The sequence below is a fragment of the Eretmochelys imbricata genome, chromosome 7 (assembly GCF_965152235.1).
Source record: "Eretmochelys imbricata isolate rEreImb1 chromosome 7, rEreImb1.hap1, whole genome shotgun sequence".
NCBI lineage: Eukaryota > Metazoa > Chordata > Testudines > Cheloniidae > Eretmochelys > Eretmochelys imbricata.
Window position 1 is genome coordinate 90,744,011 of NC_135578.1, and position 21,771 is coordinate 90,765,781.

The window sequence follows — 21,771 nt, forward strand, 5'->3', positions numbered from 1 at the left end:
AGTTACAGCCTTCAGGGTCCATGTGGCAGTAAAGCAAGGAAACATAGGCTTAGCAAATGAATTACTTACACACACACACATACACTTTACTTTTGAAAAGCACAAGAGCATTACAGATCAATGTAAAACAAAACAAAACTCTTGAATGCACTGCCCGTGCCCCAGTCTGCTCCCCAACCCCTTTTTGTGTGTTTCTGGGTTTGGTTCCAATCCACAGAGGCAGTGCTGCCCCCAAGCTGCAGGCCCTGGGGTCCCCACTTCAGAGGTTGTCTGCTTCGTGGGCTGCCCCAGAGACATACACCCTGGAAGCCATGGGGTCCCCAGCTCAGAGGCCGTCTGGCAGGCAGGCTGAGGCGAAGCCTGATGAACTAGAAGGAAATGAACTTGAAGGAAATCAGATATGATTGCAGATGAACTAGAAGGAAATCAGATATGATTCTTTCAGAACACAGATATATTGCCTAACTGTCACAGGAACTTCCTTGTATGGAGCATATTTGTGGCAGGACAGCCCTTTTCATAAGACTCTAAAAGCAGAAGCTGGGAAGCTAGAGGAGGATTTATTGTAAAGAGGGAACGAAAAGCGATGGAACTGCACTGGAAAGGAGAGCATGCCACATTTTGGGGACATGGGAAGCAAGTTGCCTAAGAAGCATACGCACCCTCAGCACCACATAGTAAATATACTCACCTTAGGTGCAAAGAGTTAAGTGGCATGGGCTTTGAGGCAGCCTACTGCCAGCGACCTATGTGTTTACACTGGCCACCAAATACAAAGAATAATGTAAAATCATGAAGCTTCCCAGGCAGAAAAGAAGAACAATAGAAAGGGAAAGGCTCCTATTAGCTAAAGTGAGAAGACACAGCATGTCACTGTATCACACAGCAATGAGGAACAGCAGTCAGGAGATGTGTTATTGTTGGGAACAGCAGAAGAGAACTTCCTGTAATTTCGCTTGAAACCTAAACAGCTATGAACTTAAAACAGTGGTTATTGGAAGGGCATTTTTTAAAATTAAGGGTTATTCTTGGATGCTAACGTTCAAAAACAAAAGCAGAGCAAATCAGAGTCTTTAAAAATGGCCAAGATCTTGGCCAACTTCATTGTAGTTCTGTAAACACAGTAGTGTGGTAGAGCATGTTAGCTCACAAAAGTAAAATTATACGAGATAAGTTTGTCTGTTACAGCTCTTCCAGTATGCATTGGATTTGTTCAAGTTAACTTTAGCTGATTGCAATCACACAATTTATTTTTCACTATGAAATTTCAAATTTGCCTATGTTCTAGCTCCACTCTGCTGTCAAAATATAAACAAGTTCCAACCATGTGGCATGACCCCACTTTTCTTCTGTATGACTATTCTAATATTCTGGAGGGCAGGTCATAGTAAAATGTAAAGCACACTGGCCTACTGTAGCTCAAGGGGATTGTGATTATCTGTCAACAACCAGGACTCCTATTGCTGCTTTCATCCTTTTAGAACTCTCTGAAACACAGCAGCAAATGCCAAGCGTAATTTAAACAAATAACATCCCAAACTCTGACACAGACAAGCAGCCACACCCATGACAGCTAGAGTATGAAAGTATGAGTCAAGAGGAGAAAGCACTTCCTCTTTCAGATCTGAACTGTTGAAGAACTGCATGGTGTACAACCACAAGTGATGTGATGTACTATCAAGTGTTCTAAGAGCCTGAGTATCATAACTAATTTGCTTACATATTTACATAAATATATGAATTCTGTCAATTTATATTGACCCCATGGTGCATTTAAAAACACAGCGTACAAACCTTAAAATTGACTTTTTTTTCTTTTTTGTCCATCTTTTTCATTCTCTCATAACATGTTACTTTACTTTTCTCATATAACTCTCTCTCTCTCTCTCTTCCTTTCATGATGTTCTCTTTCCTCTTCCTGTTTCTACCATGGACTATTTTCTTCTCTGGCTTGCCTTCCTCTCCCTTCATTTCACCCATTGCCCTTTCCCCCTTCCCGTGCCCAGCAGTGGGTAGTGCGTCAGAGAAAGGGGGACTGGGATGGAGCTGCTGTTACTTGGCAAAAGATGGAGAGGTGAAGGAGATGCTGGCAAGTGGAAGGGAAAGAGAAGTGCTGCTTGTGTCTGGGTGGGCGAGAAGTGCTATGGCCTTGCAGGGGAGCACACAGCCTGCACCTGCTGTTCGATGTGCACAGAAACTGGGGGAGATGTCACTCATCTGGACTGCATGTGTGATTGTGCATAATCCCTTTCTGTCAGCGGGCATTTCATTTTAGCTCCTTTACTGTTATGAACTGTTAACCAAGGGTGAGAAACTCCATCTCGCGATGGGATGTGTCAGCTGCAGGTTTGGTTTTATTTTAACCTATCTTTCCTCATATATATCTTCCAATGCAAATTAATATATGTAATGTCCTGAGACATAAAGAGAAAATAAACATAGATAATTGGAAACATGTATACCAAACAAATCAAAACCAATGTAAAAGTTCAAGGAGTGGGGCAGGGTTTTTTATAAAAATTAATCATAGACACATGTAGGTTTACGTACACACAAGAAATAATCCTTCATAAACAACACAAAATTGTTCATGGCACACAGAAACCATATTTCAGGTTGCTCCAAAAGGACAACCTCTGGAGCAATATGAGACTTGAATTATCATGAAAAGCTAGTAAGAATCAGAAAATTAATTTTAAGGTAAATATAAATTTCAGACCAAAACCTGTTTTTTTGTTTTGTTTTTGTTCAATTATCATTGGAATAATCCAATTGTTCTTCATAGTTTGATTGACCATATATTTTGGCATCCAAAAATTATTTGCAAAGTTGAAGTGCTGGAATAAAGCAAATACTTACATTCTCTGTGCTTTAATAATAATGATGATACAAAAAGCAGATGTAGTTAGTGGGATAAAGCACTCCTACCTGGGAAATTATCTCTTATAAAATGCATGTTCTTAACAAGCAGTATCAACTCTCTCTTGTCTGGATTGAGTCTCAGCCAGCTCACTTCCATCCATCCCAAACCCTATCCCATCTATACAATGGCATATTAGACTGAGCCATCCAATTCAGATGAAAAGACTTAGAAGTGTATGCCATCCACATGCTGATGGCAGCACAGCACAGCCCCATTGCACTTACCATCTCACTATCTCCCCCAATGGCTTTTTAAATACATGTTGAACAGAAGTGGCGTTAGCACATAGCCTTGTAGAATCAGACAAGAGAACCTTCGGGGCATCCCTTGGATTCTCCTGTCCTGAAAAAACAGAACATATAAAATGTGAACTAGTCTGCCCAAGCCAAGGTCCACACCTGAACCACCAAAAGCTCATGATCAATGATACTGTAAACTGCTTATAAGTCTAAAGAAATTGCCATGGACATGGAGAAGGAAAGAGTGAAGAGGAGAAAGTCCCAGCAGGAAAATGAGAGAGAGACACAGCAGACCCAAATGGTGCAGACCCTGGTTGACCTAAGATTCAAAAATTCTGGACTCCCCACTCTCTGCAGTCCTTAGAGAACTCCATGGTAGCAACTCCCTATGTCCCCCAATATCCTATGTGACATCATGGATCACATCCTTACGCTTACCAGTCCATGCCAGAGGACAGAAAGGAAAACCATGGCTTCACAAACACTGACCTGTGAAAACCATGGCTGGTGTATGTGTAGCCACAATGGACTACATTTGTACACTGAAATGGACAGAAATGTGTAGTGCCTTTCCAATTTTAACTTCTAATCTATATTTGGTGTGAATAGCATCCTGGTCTGTCCAGGAAGGTAGATAGACTCCTTATTGGTGCAAGCTCTGGCATCCTGAACTTTTCCTGTGCAACCCACATTGGCATCCACAAATCAGCCTCTGTGGTTGACAAGAGCCTGCAAAACAATGAACCTTTGCGGTTTATGTACTCACGTGCTCCATGAAAGAGCAAACTATGGGCGCATAAGTCCTATCGATGGCCCTGGCACAATTTGGAAACCCTATTCTCTCAAATAACATCCCAATCAAAACCAGCATTTACTGCAGGGACATTGTTGACACCAAACGCCTTTGGGTAAATCACATGCCTGATTGCCTCAAAAAGTTCTGCCATGACAGCCCCCACAGTTGACTTTCCAACACCAAACTGCTCAGCAATGGACCTGTAGCAGGCTGAGATAGCCAGCTTCCGGATGGTTATGGCAGCCCTCATGCATGTGCATTGATGGTGGAGGGTTGGAGCAAGCTGCTTGCAAATCTCCAGAAATGAAGCTTTCTTCTTGCAAAAGTTCTGGAGCCATTGCTGGTCTTCCCAGCTCTGCATGGCTATGTGATCTGCATGGCCCGTGCTTGTGATCCTGCTCTAGAAGCACCAGTCAACACTACTTAGCATAGGCAACTACACTGAGAATTGTGAGCCGCATCAGCCAGCTTGAGTCTGCCATGTCTGTATCATCGTTGTCCTCCTCCAAAAGTGCCTTCGGTAGATCAGAAAATGCCACTGAAATGTCCACCAGCTGCTCTGCCCATTTCCTGACACAGGAGTGAAAGTGCAAGCAGGGCAAGTTCTTCAAATGGTAACTCCTCCATGTTTCAGACTGCTGTTGCCAGGAGCATGTAGCTCAAAAGACTGCTCGGCAGGAAGTGTTGGCAGGCTGCAACAAGTTCCTGTAAAGTGCCATTGGATGAACAGTTAAGTTTTCCCACAGTGCACCACAAACTAAGGACTAGAGCTGCTACAGCTGGGGAGGATGCTAGGAAGCCTGGGATAGTCTGGTTTGGCTTAGCTCTGCATAGTGCAGTATAGACGCATGAGCCTGGGTGTGAGAGGTGGGTCCAGAAAGTCTAAACCCAGGGTCAATATTCAGTGTGGATGCTCAAACCTGGGCTTATAAACACCGTGCGTGTGGGCTTGAGTCCCACAGAGCTGGATTTACACTGCTATGTAGACATACCCATAGCTATTTAATCCATATAAGTAGGCCTCAGTCTCCTGACCTTGTTTTAGGTAATTTAGCTGTGACTAGTGCAAGGGAAGTAATTTCTTCCTGCATTTTTTTTCTTGATGTTTCAGCCTCCTTTGACTTCAGGATCTGCAGCAAATATACTTTTTAAAAGGTAGAGTCTGTCCTTTAGTCTCTGGGCATCTTTATCAAGCTCCTGACACTGGTAACTCCTCTCAAACCCACTGGCTCAATGCCAATAATTCAGTTTAACATCTGTCTCTTCAGATCACAAGGGACAAGTGAGAAATGATCCTTGAAAAATATTGGACCTATTGACAGACATCTGTGTTAACAAGAATTCACTAAAAGGCATATCCAAAACAGGTGTTTTTCTCCAGCTGATCAATGTCTTTATTCTCAATATTACCACCATATACTGCAACAGCGGAAAACTAACTTAATATAAGTTCATACACTGAGTTTCTTATGAATTACGAAGGACATAGTCATAACTGGACTAGTTTTTCTTGTTTACCATGTCACAAAATATTGACAAATGGCAATACTTGATTAAAGGTGAAAAATTCAGAGATTAAATCCATCTCTTTGAAGATTCATTTTACTTTCAGTTATACAGAAAAGAATAATATATTATGTTATGTTTGGAGTATTATCTCAATGGATTCTTTTCCAAAACCTGTAAGAAGCAGAAAAGAAAAATGGTCTTTTCATGCATTTATATCTTGCAAAACACACAATTTGGCAGGAAAGAGAATCAGGAAAGGAGAGTATGAGATTCTGAATGGGAAAGCTTCATGAAATGTGCTTATTTGTATTTGGCTTGGATAGCATTCACTTGTATTAATTTTGTGATTTAAAGCACTTAGGCAAATTATTATTGTTCACTCCTTTTCTATAAGCCTTTCTTCTTGGAAACTCAGTTTTATTCACTCAAGTTTAACAGATATATTTTAAACTTTTAGCTCAAAAGAATCTTAATTAAAGATACAATACATTATCCATGATGCAACAATTCATCAAGTCTCTAGCACCAGAGTCTTAGCTGAAAAATGACTTCTGTGTTTAAATAGTGAATAAAATTTGAAAAATATTTTGGGCTCTTTGCGTCAGTTCTGTTCTCTTTGCTTTGCGCTACTGAATAGGCACAAAGTGAACAGATTATGGCTGGAGCTGGTCAGCAGAGAATTCCCTTTGTGCAGGGGAAATCTCTGCGGGGATGTGGATGACAAAGGCAGATGCGGTGGCAGCCACCCCCTAACCTTTGGTGAAGGGGAAGGAATGAGGCATGCTAAAATCACGAAGCGGTTGTATCAGAGCAGAGCTCTACTACATCTATCTTCCACGGGCATAAGTTAGAGCAGGCCCTTAACTGCTCCAAATTCTGTAAGGGCTAACTCGCACATTATCAGGGAGCGGCAACTGGCTCAATATTGCCTCCACCCTGCATCCTAGCAGAGCTTGGACACAGTGGAGAATTAAGTCCTTTCATTTTTCTATTTTTTTTAGTGCTGTATTCTGACAATTCTTTTCATTCTATGTTGAGTAATACTTGACTCTCCAAATACTGCTACTGATTTCAGTGAGGCTACTTACAGAATAAGGTACTACTCAAACTGAGAAAAAGGTGTCAGAATATGGCCCTTAAGGTTTTAAAGAAACTTTGGTATATATAGCATACAATATTAACAGCTTAAAAACTAGATCACTTCTATTAGTCAAGTAAAAGCTTCTGTTATCTTTAAAAATAAAACAAAGAATGTTGGTCCAGAAATTCTATCAAGTCAGGCTGTATAATCATTCAATTTAGAAGAAAATTTAGAGCTTTCAAGATAGCAGCCATCTGTGATCAGTGTGATGATGTTTGTTACCGGATGTGCCCGAAAACTTCTGGCAAACTGTATCTTTAGCTCAGCTAAAAAGTGGAGTTCAGGAATATTCAAAGTTTAGTGCTCTATTGGCAGATGGCAAATAGTCCGACAACATTACAATGGTGTTTGGCACAGGCTCAGTCTCTACATATTTTGTGACCTGAGAACTTACCTTTGATTCTGGGATGCCTCAGTCTTGAGATCAGAGAAGCTGAAAACTATACCTTTTATGAAGAGAAGGAAGAAATGGAAAATGGTAGATTTAAAAAGCAGCAGCAGGTTCAGAAGACAAAGGCCTAAAAACAGTGAGATATTCTAGCTTGTGAGCTGTTTTAATTATACAAGAGAATATTGGGTGAACATCTTGAATTCCTTTCCTCTCTGTTCTGAATTTTGATCAGGTTAGTGCTGAGTGCCCATGCAAAAGAACAAGGAACGTCTGTACTCTTTAGTCCTGTGTAAGATAAGGTCAGGATTTGACCCCGTGTGAAGGACCCTATAGTTGTTTCAAATAGCTGTTGAAGTGAGTATTGGGCAGTCCTCACAGAGAAGAGGCCAACGTTTCTGTAAAAATAAAATAAAAGCCAGCTGTATTTGTCCAAAGATAATTATACACCCTGAGAGAATGTTATGTGCTTGGCCTGAACTGGTGATCACTATTCAGTTCCTATGCTAAAAAGATCCGACACCGACAAAACATTACCACATTAACACCCTTGTTCTGCCTCCACAGAGGCGCCAAGGACTGAATGTACAGAGAACATCCTCACTCTTAGAAGTGGTCGCGCTGGCTCCTGACTGAAGCACGTTTGTGGGGAGTGTGAGAAAACTTGTACAACAGCCTGTGTTTGCTGTATCTGCTTTGTGGTTTAGAGAGAAGACTCAATAACTTTCAACAAAACAAAAGCCACTGTGAACTCTGAAACAACTAATAGCCACACCCTAACTTCTGGCTTTAGCAAAACAGAAGAAATTACTTCCATGTAATCACTAAGGTGTCCAACAATACGGAAGTCCAGAAAAATATTCCCACTGGTTCTAACACTGGTTCAGCTGAACAATACTACAACTAGAAGGAACAACACTGCGGCCTGGGGAGTGAGGCCCATTTTCACCACTTGTTTGGTTATACCTGTTTCCAAGCAGGTTTAGTAAATCAGTGGCAAAAACTGTTCTGGTCACCAGAGTACTGTTTATACTGGGAATCCCACCATTATTAACAGGGGTTGCTGGGAATTTTTTGCTAAGTCTCTCCCTCACATCAGTAGCCAAAGGGACTTATAAATCTCAGTTTGCAACGAGAACATCTTTATTTATAAGGCTGCCATAAGAACGGTGTCATCTTTCACAGAGGAAAAATCTACCAGGTTTTTTTCCCCTCATGTTCCAGGGAAGTGGAGGATACCAGTGTCACAAAACCTGGATTTAGAAGAGAAGATTTAAAAAGGAAAGATATTGTTTCCTGGTGGGTAGATTTTGATGGCACTTAATGTGAGGCATGGAGTACTTTCTTACATTATCCAAAAAATCCAATTTGTCTGTGAAGAGTGGGGGTTGGGATTTTGCTTTCTGTTAGGCAAAATAAGCTATTAAAGCTAGGCAGACAACTGACAAAGGAGAGCATAAATGCCACTCTGTGCCAATAGCAGCAGAGAATCTGGGGCTAAAGTGGAATGGCCTCACTTGTTCCTTGAAACCTTGTGGATACAGCTGAACTGCCTCACTATTTCCAGGAAGGGAAGAACAGTTCAATTCCTCAGACTAGAAGAGAGGTCTGGATCTAGATTTAATAAAATTACATCTAAACTAAAAATAACTAATAAAATTCTAGACCCTAAAAGAAACAGGAAAAATACACAGACTTTCCTCCAAAATGTCAGTATTAATGGAATCTATTTTATTGGTTGGTAAAAGAACAGACTGATCTTGAATGTCTTTTAAAAATTCCCATGGTTTGCAGAGGTTCTTTATTCTGCATGGTATCACTGTAATGTACGTACGTCTTAGAAGAACTCACGTAAGAGGAGTATGAGCAGTATTAGATTTCTGATCTAGTATTTCTTTATCCTCATGATTGTTTCTGACTGGCTTCATAATAAGGAGGCAGACTAGGCATGGGATTATCAAGGAAATCCACATGTAATAAGATGTAGACTCTTCCATGAGACAAAACTTTAGCTGTTGCCTATTCCTAAAACTGCTCCATCAGTACTGAGGGATAAAGGAGTCTTCCCTTTACAATGTAAAAAGGATACTTAAGAATTATGCTGAGCCTGAAACCATGAAAATGTGTTTCCTCTTCCTTTTAAATTATATAATGACATAGCTGATTAAATAAGAGAACGGAACTTGCTACCTTCTGTATGTCATCTGTCTTTATTCCTTTAGAATGTAAAGATTCTGCAGTCTTACAAATATGATTTTTGGAATAATTTTGTTGAAGAATTCCCATTGTCCCTTATAAATATTAATGGGATTTTTAAAACAGCCTATTGTCTAACTCTTTAATATACATAGATACTATGCAGGGAAGTTAATATACAATAGAAGTAGGATCTTTTCATGACGCAATGTTCAAGAACACTACATCTGCAGGTATGAGCCTCATTAAAAAACAGTGGGTCAGCTCCTCAGCTGGTGTATACAGGTGAGACTCCATTGAGGTTACTGGCTGAGCATACTCCATGTAGATACTGGGAATGGCGCAATCAATGAATAATCGTTACTATTGATTTTTCTGTTTTATAATATAAATCAGGAAGGTGAGACAGCTGAAGTACCTGATACTGTGGTTGTTAAGGAGCTAGAATCCTCAAGTGAGAGTGAGGATATGTAACAGTTGCATTTTAAAACCCTGTACAGATTTTACAAATGCAGGGCTTGGTACAGCCCTGTGGGCGCCACGGGATTTAGTGTGCATCCTCTGAGTCCCCAGGGCCTTTATGGTGGAGGTTGCCCATGGAAACCACAGAATCAGTGCACCACTTGGATGCCATGGCCTATCCACTCCCTGTCTGACTCGGCCCATTGTGGGTTGTGCTTGCCATCTTCTGACCCACCAGAGTAGGAGTTGGAGTCAGCTTGTGTTGACGTATCCCCCATCGGAGCAGACTTGCTATTACTAGGCCACAGATTTCAGTTCCTCTGGTAGAGTTAAATTAGGCCAACACTGAAAACTGCACAGAATAATTTATCATCAAAGAAATCCAGAGCCTTTCGTTTTGCTCCTGAATCAGAGTATTCAAACTGTATCAATTAGTCTCTATTTACAGAGCCAAGTTCTGCCCTCACCTATGCACCTGCACAACCAACTGATGCCAACAAGGTTGCATAGCTGTGAGATCAAGTTTGGTCTTATAGTAGCTGTGTGTAGTAGATTCAAAGGGAATGTTTTCCTTGAGGGGAGTGGTTGGAATTTCTTTCTCAATGACATACTATAAGTGTGATGGGACAGACACTGCTCCCTCCTCTTTGTTAGCAAAGTCCCCTACCCTATAGGAACAGGGATTTGGGGAACCAAAGCAAGAGCAGCTCTCCTTTGCAGAGAGGGAATACACTAGCCATTGAGTTTATTCCCTCTGGGCCACTATAGCGGCTTCAGAGCTGCTCCAGTGGAGGATTCCTTCCCCACATGTCCCCTGTGAAGATCCCCAGCAAACAGTGAAGTCAAGGGTTACCTATGTAGATCCCTTTGCAGGATCAAGTCTTATAATGTAACTCAGAGTGGGGACTCTTGAGCAGCACCTCAATACTGAACATTATTTTATACAGCTAGTGGGTCTCCTAGCAATGATATACTTTAATGGCCTGCATCTTCTGTACAGTAAATACAACATAAAATATTTATTTACTTGATCAATAGAGAGTGGTAAGCAATGCCTATGTGAAAGCACAGTAATGCCATGAGTGAACATCATATTCCTTCAAATGAACAAAATTACTATTCCTGTATTATTTCTTGGCTTACGTCTCATCTGCCAATCTGAGACAACTGACTAGCTTTGATAACAAACGGTATCCTATCATGATTTTAGTAACAGTAAATTGTTCACTTTTTATTTGGAAATCTCACCAGCAAAAAGTCAAACCACCACTATAAAGTTCTATTTATTTCTTTTTCCTTATCTGATGTCATTTGCTAGATGAGTCAAAGTGATAATTACCAAGTCTTTTGTAAACAAAAAAAGAAAAGGTTGGTACTTCTGTAACGAGCAATAGAATGTAACAGCTATAAATAACCTTGTCTTTGTGCAGACGGTGTACGCATATATCTATTTTAGCAACATCTATTACTTTGAAAAATAACTGAGATTCCCATAACAGAAGGCTGTAGTGCTCTTCAAGGCTGCAGTTCTGTGTTGTTTACCAATAAGTTTTCATTGGCAATGTAAAACCCAGATAACATAAAATCTTTGCTTAACTTATTGTGTATACATTATTGTACATAAAAGTAGTGGGGCACTGTTCCCCCCACCATGTTTTGTTTGTATCTTAATACTTGCCACCTTTTGTGTGTGTGTGCTTAAGCAACTATTTCTTACTTAAACACAATGTATGCCTATTAAGGCTGCAGTAAGAGAAAAATGAAAGTGTAAACTATTTATATATATACTAAAACTAATCAAAGAAAACTTTGTAAAACAGTGTTTCAGTTACTATACTGCTAATATAAGTAAACTACACATTGAATGCTACTTGTGTGTGTGTAATTATACATATTCCCGTAACATTAGGAGTTGTGTATAAAGAAACAAAAATCTCTCCTTGACAGTTTACTTGTGCTATTCAGATGTTTATATTTTTATTTATTAAAATATCCTTAATAAACAGAGCAAGGGCATGTCTTTCAAACCTCCAATGCTATGCAGGAGCACCCACCATCAGAAATATTTCTCTTTTCTTGCTAACATGCATTATTCTCCCACTCCACGACTAGTTTTCTTGGAACAAAGTTTAATTTTCTAAAATTCAAGTTAACAAGGAACCGAGTACAAAAGAGAGAGCTGGCTGGCTCTTTATATGTTGTAATGAGGCCTTGTGGGAGGCAGTTCATCTGCAATTGCTGGTCCTCAGCTTGTTCAAACCCTGCAACAGCTAGGCAGTTCATTTTTCTTGAGAAATTGCACTTTCCTAGAGAATTTATCATCATGATACTTTGGAGCCTACACTACCAGGTGGAAAGAGTGTGTCATCTTGAATATATAAATTTTGATGATCTTTAGTAACATATTAATATGTCCAAAACACTTGCTACACAGTTGGTTAATTGTGCCATCAATAAACAGCACCATCAGTCAGTATGCCTGGGGCAGTACGAGTCACTGGCTAAAACAAAATCTGAAAAAGACGCCAGGTGATTTTGGTGGGAAAAGGGAAATACTTAGAAACGATGGCCCAAACTACATCATCACCCTCAGTTTGGGGACACACACTCTCTGATCTTCAAGGTGATGCAACAGGAACAAGAAATGCCTGTGATCATCCCCAGTGGCCAAGTGGGGACCTGGCCACATCAAAATAGAAGTTTCTCACCTCCAAGCCTGACTACCACAATTAGCTACTGCAAATGTGAGGACGGAAGAGAAAACCAGGAAGTTTGAGCATGCAACAGCAGCACAGCAAGACTTAAGCATATCACTTTGGAACTTGTTATGTTACATTGGCTCCTTGTTCATTACTGGATTCAGGTCAAGGTCCAGATGGTGATCTTTAATGATCTCACATGAGCTGCCCCTGGGATATCTCAGGAATGGCCTCTCTCTCTGAGACCTACTTGACAGCTGTATTATTTGGGGATGCTGGAGTTAGAAAACAGGGTGAAAACTATATAGCAGGAGGCAAGCCTTTCCAGGCAGCTGGTCCATAGCTGTACCCTTACACCAGTAAGTAGAACAACCTCAGGTTTTCTTGCTGCCTGAGGGAAATATGAGATCATCTCATTGCCACAGCTTTCCCACAATAATAATGCTAAAGAATGGCTTGCCTTACTTCCTAAAGATGGTAATTAATACAATAATAGTTTTAAAATTCCATGTATTTGGTATAATACAAGGAAAAATGAATCCAGCCTTTCTGATATGATTACTTTATAATTTTGTTGGTATTTGGGAAACCCTAGTGATGGGCACACCTGAGTACTTTCACAGTTAGATGCTGATCAGTGCATATACGAAGTATGAATTTAAACTCAATCAGTTCAGACTGAACAAGATAGATTAAAAAGAAATATTTCTAGGTTCATCTGCTTCAGTTCAGTGAATTAATACTACCTTGTATTTATATAGCGCCTGATCCTGAGAATCCTTACTCGCCCATGTTGTTCAGTAGTTCACAGCACTTTTTAGCACAAATATCCATGTGTTTTGCAAAAATGGATAGATTATTATTCCCATTTCACAGATGAAGTAACAGAAGTTCACTGACTTGTCAAGGTCACAGTGAGTCAGTGGCAGAGCTGGGAAGAGAAATTCAGATCTCCTTATTCCTAGCCCCATGCTCAGTCCACTAGACTATGGACGTCCCAGTTAGATTTTTGAAATAGTTGTGTAGTTGGGATGTTCTAAGAAACGCCACCAAAAATAAGTGAAAGAGATTTAACCAAGGTAGTCAGAACTTTACTTCACTACAATGTAGTGATCACAAATTTTTGCCAATTTTTATTTTCCAAGAATTTCAGCAATATAGGATTCACATTCTTCCCGTCCCCCGCAATAAAAAAACAAAACAAAAAACTCATCCAACATTCCCTTCCCCCCAAAAAAAAGATTAATGGTTCACAAAATATACATATTAGAAAGTTGCCCATAGTTACTTTTAACATGATCCAAGAGTTGTAGTTTTCCTATGGGATTCTTGCTAACAATGATTAATAAGTACAGTATAATATCTGTTTTTTGACTATCTTCAACAAAGCGATGAGAAGGGTAAGCCTCACAGAATGCCTGCTAAGCTCTTAAGCAGCACTCTGCAAAGTAGTCTTGTGAAGTAATACTGTGCATACTGTAATCTCAAAGATTTTCCATGATGAAAAAATAAACTAGCTAACACTGAATTAGACTGATCAGGCTTGATTATATAATTCATTAACAGTTCCAAGCATGCTCAATGGAAAGATCAAGAGTTGTAAAATAATAGATGATGGTAGATAAACTGGCATGTGCATGAATTAATGTTTAGTTTCTAAGGTGCCACTAGTACTCCTTTTCTTTTTGTGAATACAGACTAACACGGCTGCTACTCTGAAATAATAGAATGTACACTATTTCTTGGAATAGTAACATTTTGATGTTTTAAATCCTCTGACACTGTTTTCATAAATTCAGTAATACAAACCATGTGCTGGGTGATGATTTTCTGAAAACTTCCCTGGTTTCATAGTGCATTTTTATTACAGGCCAAATGTGACATTAAATTTTATCCCCTGTGGCTTGGAGTTAAATACTTGCTCTGTTCAGAATAGCAACACTCAATTAAACAGCATTTTTCATGATCTACACCCTCTATTGTTACTGTGTTTAAGGGAAATAATAGGAGCACTGACCTATATTGCGCTTCTTATTATCGATGGAGATGAAGCGTATGCAGGGATTATTGGTGATGTACTGTGCAGCCCAGGGGACATCAATCCACGTGCCAGCTTCATAAAAGAGTCCCAGAGCATAGCGAGAGGAGTAGCTCACAGATTCCAGTTGCTGCTTTTGACTTTCCTTAATTACTGTGGAAAAACAAATTAGACAATCACTTTTCTCTCAAAGCATTAAACTTGTGAATACGATAGCTAAGCTGATTAATTTTTTCCTAAAACAGGACTAGGATACTCAGTCTGTTTATCACTTAATATTAAAAGCTAAAAGCTTCTTATTACTTTCTGCGTGATTTATCCAAACATTTTAGAGGTATGGTATTAAGTGCATCCTAGATAAACTCACTTTTTGCTAGTGGTTTATATCCTATTTATCCAGTAGCAGACACTGACTTAAAGCGTTTATGAGAGGAGCCTGATTGTGGAGCCCTTAGTTCTGGTGTACTCAGTGGGACTGCTCATGTGAGAAAATTAAAGTAGCCTATACACTATTGGCTATGTGACTGCCTAAACAAAACGGTTGTACATAATTAACAAACTCTTTATCTAGGAACCCTTGAAACTTTGGAAAAAATAGTGATTTAGGTCCTGATTCTGCAGTCTATCCCATTTCAACAAAGCAATTAAGTTTAGGCTTAATTTTAGGGATTGGCTTACATTCTACTGATATCAGTGTTAATTATTACTGACTTCCATGGGATTTAAAGCAAACACTTAAAATTAAGCATGTGCTTAAGTGCTTTACTGGATTAGGCTTTAGGGCTCAGTCTTATAGGGGGGAGATGAAAAGTGCACTGAACAACTGATAGGGCTACTGAGAATGGTGCTTTATCATTTATGATCCATAAGGTGAAATCAACTGAGAAGAATGGCTACTGCCAGGCGATGGGCCAGCAAGAGCACGGGGTCCAGCACACAGCACTGATCTTCACTGGCTAAGGAAGGTTATGTTTCAGGGGAACAGTGGGAAGCATTTTTGTCAGTGCATGGTGCTCATGGCTGCCAATGCTTTATCTCTTCCAAGTGCAGCTCCAGAGCACACACAAGCACCGCAATTCATGGTGAGCAATAGGAAGAACTGCAAACCTTAAAACAAAGGAATTGCTCTTAATCCATCTAGTTTAATGTCTTCTGTCCTCATCCTATTTTAACTCTTTATTCAAGCATACAAAATGATAAGCAACTTGATGAGCAACGGAGAATAAAGAGAAACAACTGAAATAGTTTTTAACTATTTAGCAGTAAGTGTACTTTGTGCAAAAGTCAAGATTTAAGATACCACCCCCATAGAAAGGATAGAGAAAAATATCCAAAGGAATTTAAAATAAAATGTGATTCTTTTAGCTGTGTGTATTTTAAGCTTATTTAGAAGCTTTTAGTCCAATTCTAAATCAAAATTTTCTGTTACCAACTCTTCTCTTTTTCCATATTTATTAGTTTTGATTGATTTTCATAATTTTATAATCTTTATAAAATGGAGAAAATTTTTGTAGCAGCAGATGACAAACTTCAAAAATTATTGTTTCATCTGAGCAAACAGCAACAATTACACTATTTACTATGACAAAGGCAGGGTTCATATTTTTGTACCACTAAAGTACATATTCAACAAGGTCTTTGAGACCTGAAGTTAGTAGATAATAAAGATGAAGCACAATTATGGGATATCAGAGTTCTCCTGTCATATGTGAAGCTTCTCGTTTCATTATTATGTTTTACAGATTCAATAACAAGAAGCCAGTCTAGGAGAGACAAAAGCCCAATTCTCAAAACACCTAGCTTTACACTGAATTACATCAAAAGCAAAATGATTAGCAATTTTTATTAAGGAATTATTAGGCATACTGAATACTTGTATCCAACTATAGTCCTTATAGTATAACAAATAGCTAAGCAGCATAGCAACTGGATAATTAGTGACATTTCAGCAAGAGGGAATAGATTGATTTTATTCTGTTCTTGTTAGTGACATACTCCTAGCAAAGCAATCTTCCTCCCATAGTAATTAACATACAGCAAATGGAAAAACGATGATGTGGCTGGCCTTGCCATTTGTGAGTAATGCTGCTGTCCCAAACTCCTAGCAATAAAATATTTAGAACACACCAGACCATCACATATTCTCTCTCTACACTTTATTGGGCTGAGGCAACAACTGTAGGATCCAGGATTATAAATCAGGACTTTTGAATCTGGTGATTTCATTCAAGAACTCCTGAATCAGGCAATGTCTGTCAGGAGCTGGAATACAATAATGTCAGGACAGAATTTCAGAAGCTGATGCACATTCTAAACTTGCTCAGCTTGGTTGATCACTTCTCCCCTCTATGTGCAACAATTCCCAGTGTGTACAATTCTTACTAAATAAACCCCATAAACCTGCAAATTATGCACACTGCCAGTCCATGTTACCGTGTGTTTCCATTACTGTTACTCTCATCTTCTCCCTCTCTCCTGTCTACTCTGTCCACTCTTATGTCCACTCTGTAATTAGGTTATAACTCTTCGGGGCAAGAGCTATCTTTTAGAACTGTATATGTTTGTATAGCACCCACCCACTGGGACCCTGGATACTGACTGGAGCCTTGTGGTGCTACCATTATACAAATAATAATAATAATAATAATTAATAATTTGTTATTTATAATTAATAATATAATAGTAGTAGTAAGTCTGGGAATTTTTAAGATAGTTTTGTCAAGTACCTTTTCTTTCTAGGCTCAAAAGATGAAGGTAGTCAAAGCAGACATCAAAATAAAATGTCTTCTTTTCTCTAAAGAGACAGCTGGGAGTTATCCCAACAAATCACTCTGCTTAAAACCATTGCAATTTGTGTGGTCTCTGTAGGGTAAGCAGCTTGTACAAACTTGCTTGCAATAAGTGTCAGTGTTTTCAGGAACCATTGTTACCAGAACCATTTCTAGTAGCTGTTCATGCAGCACCTGGTTGCAACAAAGACAGAGCAGCCTCTGCTAAATGCTCACTCCAGAGCAAAAAGAGATTACACTTGCCCAGCATTACCATTGTTGTTAGTTTTCACAATGAAAGAAATACCCCTACTCAAGCACCCTCAGGACCCAGAGCTGTTCAGGGGCGACCTCCCCTCTGGAGACACTAGGACCCAGGGCGTCTCCCCTCCCAATACCACCATGTGGCCTTGGGAAAAGAAACACCGAGGAGGAGCCAGTCAGAGACCAAAGCTGGCAGGAGCAGCTGCAGAAGCAGCTTGAACAGGAACCAACAGATGCTGATGATGTCCTCAGAGTATTTTCTACATTTTTTTACTGGACATTTTCTGACCTGTGTAGATTCGCTGTTAGCTCCAACCCTCTTCCTCCCCCTCCCTTCCAATCTGTTCACCTCAGACACATTTCACAGCTTCCCTTCTTATTCCTCCTTCCTCTTCTCACCAGCTTTGGCCCCCTCATCTCTCTGCCTTCCTTTGTCTTTCCATTTAGCTAATCCTCTCCTAACGAAAACAAACTCATGGAACTCATGTCACATTTGCTGCCATCACACTGTTCGCTCTGCTTGTGTATCCTATCACTCCTCAGGGCAGGGATTGTCTACCACTCTGGAAGTAGTCTACACTTGCAATCAGGAGTGTTATTCCCAGCTTGCATTGACATACTTATGATAGCTCTCACTGAATTAGTGTATGAAAAATTGTAGTGGAGCCAGGCAACGACAAGCAGCGGCATGGGCTAGCTGTACTGAGTACATACACACGGGCTTCGCCTCAGCATAGCTAACTTATGCCACCGTTGCCTGTGCTACCCTGGCTACGCTACTATTTTGAGTGTGTTAGCTCAATGAAGCTAGTGCGAGTATGTCAACAAGAGCTGGGAATCTCACCCCCTCCCCAGCTGCACGTGAAGCCATTCTCTCTGTTTCTACTGAGCTTAACACAACAGGGCCCCATTCTTGGCTGGTCCCTAGGCAGTAATATAAAAAAAACCCTATGAATAATAATGTTATAAGCCCCGAAGCCCTAGACCAGTGATTCTCAAATGTTTGTACTGGTGACCCCTTTCACACAGCAAGCCTCTGGTGTGACCTCCCCCCCCTTAAATTAAAAACACTTTTTAATATATTAAACACCATTATAAATGCTGGATGCAAAGCGGGGTCTGGGGTGGCGGCTGACAGCTCGTGACCCCCCATGTAATAACCTCATGACCCCCTAAGGGGTCCCGACCCCCAGTTTGAGAACCCCTGCCTTAGACTGTACAGTGCTTACTACTGATGCCTGGTAGTGAAATAGGCCTTCGGCTCACAGCTGCTTGTGAACGCCAGATGTGAGCTCTGTGCTGGCATCTGCTGGTGAACAGGGGGAAATGACTGAATGGGCTGGGCCTCATTTGCATTTTGGTTAAGCAACAGTTTGGGGTATTCTGGTTAAAATGCTGCTAACTTTTGAGTCTGGGGCAATAAAATGCTATTGACTCTGTTGGGAAATGAAAAGAACCGCTGACTGACACTAACTGTGCCTGTGGCCACCATGACCGACACTACAGTCAAGCACAGTTGGGTATGGAACCCTGAACCCCTATGAACAGTAACTACAAGGGGACAGTGACTCTGATTTTCTGCTGGGAGTTTTTTTCTGATAAGGATTTTTTGAAGGGTTCTAGGTACCACTGAGCATTCTCTAAAGAGCTGAGTTGGAACAGCTACAAAACAATGAAGGGCACAAAGCTGAGCTGGCTTTAAGATGATACATGAGCTGAAAGTGCCGAGATATCAGTAGCCTATCCAATAGACTCTGGTGTGGGCCTCCCTAGCTAGCAACTGAAGCTGAAGTGAGTTGATAGAGACCCCAGAGCAGTCCAGGTAGCAGTGACCTGCCAGAATCCTGGGATATCTCTGGCCCAGGACAATGAACTGTGAGTGGGGGAACTGGGGAGGAGGAAAGTGGCTAGAATGCATTAGTTACTCAGAAATGCAGGTGGAAGTCTGAGGCTGGAACTACTGTGAAGACACCCTAAGGCTGGGAGTCTTAACTCACAGAATTTGTTAATTTATTAATTGCTGGTTTTCCCATGTCTATTCTTTGTGTCCTCTCCACACCCAGGTGCCCCACCTGCATAAAGCTCTCTTTGTTTTAAACCTTTGGGTTCTATTCTTGCTAGGGGAGAAGAATTGTGCGTGGGGAAGTATCGCTCCTCAAGGGCACATAGGGTGATATACATCATTTCCTGGGTTTCCAGATGGGGAGCTCAAGCTGGTGTTATTTAAGTCTTTAGAGGGAAAACCTGCAACACTGAACCTGTCTGTTTTTGCTGCTGACAACCCCTGGCAGAAGGGTTACATTTATTCTAGTTGTGATCTGAAAAATATATAAAACTGCAAAATAAACATATAAGTAAATAAATATGAAACCTGAATTTTTTTATCTAAAATATCACCGGAATATTGAGGCTGGTTTGACAGATGTCCTTGGCTCATTTTCTCTTTGGAAAAGATGTGTCTTCTGAACTTCCTGGTAAAACTCTGCTCTGTGAGGGGCAACTGCCCTAGCACAAATAGAAAAAAATCTGCAAAGTACGGCAGGTAGAACAGCAAACCTCAATCTTAGGAACAAAGGATTTGCTACACTGGAACAAACCAGTGGACCTCTGAGTATCTTGTCAGCTGTTTCAGAGGAAGTTGTAGAAACTCTCTAGGGACAATTATGGGATAATCTGCCCAAGGTGAACATGGAGCTGCTATCTAAGAATGTGGCTATGGAATAATTTAATGACTGTTGTATGTGACCTGGTCAGCGAAGTAAAGGTCCTGTATGAATGCATTGGTTTAGCTTAATAGGGGTCTGTTGGAAAACAAGCAGGGAAGCAACACAATAAATCTAGATAAGCAACCTCCCAACAAACACTTGGAGTATATAGTAGGACAATGGCCTATTTCCAGGCTCTAGTCCAAAGCTGCACAGCTGTTTTGCCCGTCCTGGGAGGTAAAAGGGCTATAAACAGTTAAAAAAGTGATTTCTTCCCCAAAGCAGGGGAGGAGAAATAGTTTGTGAGTTAAGGTAACAGACTAGGCCACCTAGACCCTACAAGTATCAGGAGGTTTATAGGAAGCTTAGACCTGCCAGGATTCCTGGGTAGAAAATGGATAGACACCTGATAAGCAAGATGGGTGTACAGACTGTTTCATTGTTTTAAGATTTGTTTTCTCTGAAATGCTTTTGTGCTAAACAAATAAGACTTCACTTTTAAGAAGGCTGCTTGGTCACTGTATTAGCCAGCTCCTGGTGGGACCAGAACAGCAGATACTGAACATAAGTCATGTCTGCTGAGTTAATCCTGCTTTGCACCTGGAGACTGCAGCTCAAGGCCCAGTCTGAGAGTGGGAAAATCATGTGATTCTATTCCAAGAGAGAGGTGATGGTTGAGACCAGGAGGGATCAGTGGTGTAGTTAGCCTGATAACTGTGATACTTCCATAAGGGAAATTTCTTCCTTAGCCCTAGATGTGAGAAGTTGGCAAATGTTCTGAAGTGTAATGGTGTAGGTCCCTCCCAATTGTTTTAATCCTATCTAACATAACTGTGGATGTCCTCAATATCCATATAAATGTTCAATCCTATTTTGAATCCTACTGATGTAGTGGCAATGTGTTCCAAAGGTTAACTGTGCATTGTTGAAAAATATTTCCTTTTATCGTTTTTAAATTTGTTGTCTTTCAATTTAATTGAATGTCTTCTTTTTCTTGTATTACGATAAAGGGTAAATGAGTCCAATTCACCTTCTTTGTGCCATTCATTATTTGTATCTCTGTTATCCTCATTCGAATTTTTAAATCTAAATTCTTAAATTGCCATCAGAGTTGCTAAACTATAAACCTTCCATATAAGGGCTTGTGGCAAGCAAAGAAAAAAATTCACAGATTAGATACCTTCCTTGTAAAACAAACTTTGTATAGCAGGCAGGAATCTATATTGCAGCAAAGTTATTTTACAAAGTTTTTCATAGCTTACAATAAAGTACACAAGTGCAGTCATGTTAAGTGATACATTCTTGTCTTGAAACACCCAACGACAAACCCACGTACCATATGTGAAGATAATGGTATGGCGTGAAATACACAGGAAAAAGTACATTTAGAGTTAAGGCTTTTACTCTGTATTTAACTTGTCCAATTTAACATAGCTATTGCAAGGATCTCATAAGAGTGTCTGATTTTATGTCTCATAGACTCTGTTTTTATACTGAGGACACCAGGTTGAAATAAGGACAGGGTAAGTGCCTTAGCTTTGAATTTCCTTACTTATATTGGTTTAAATCCGAACTGGATTGTTGTTTTAATGTTTCTGAAACCATAACATAACTAATAATTTTTTCATTCTAACAACAATGGT

At 40.1% G+C, this 21,771-nt stretch overlaps 1 protein-coding gene across 3 annotated transcripts in view; it reads right to left on the reverse strand.

The window, feature by feature from the left end:
- Nucleotides 1-21,771, reverse strand: part of RNLS (renalase, FAD dependent amine oxidase) — a 141,656-nt gene that overhangs the window by 16,695 nt on the left and 103,190 nt on the right. For 2 of the 3 annotated variants that reach the window (XM_077822373.1, XM_077822374.1), the window contains exon 5: nucleotides 14,371-14,544. In XM_077822373.1, coding sequence (XP_077678499.1) covers nucleotides 14,371-14,544 — 174 coding nt within the window. Of the gene's footprint in view, nucleotides 1-7,002; nucleotides 7,055-14,370; nucleotides 14,545-21,771 lie in introns of all 3 variants that reach the window. The other variant, XR_013346687.1, reaches the window with a different exon arrangement.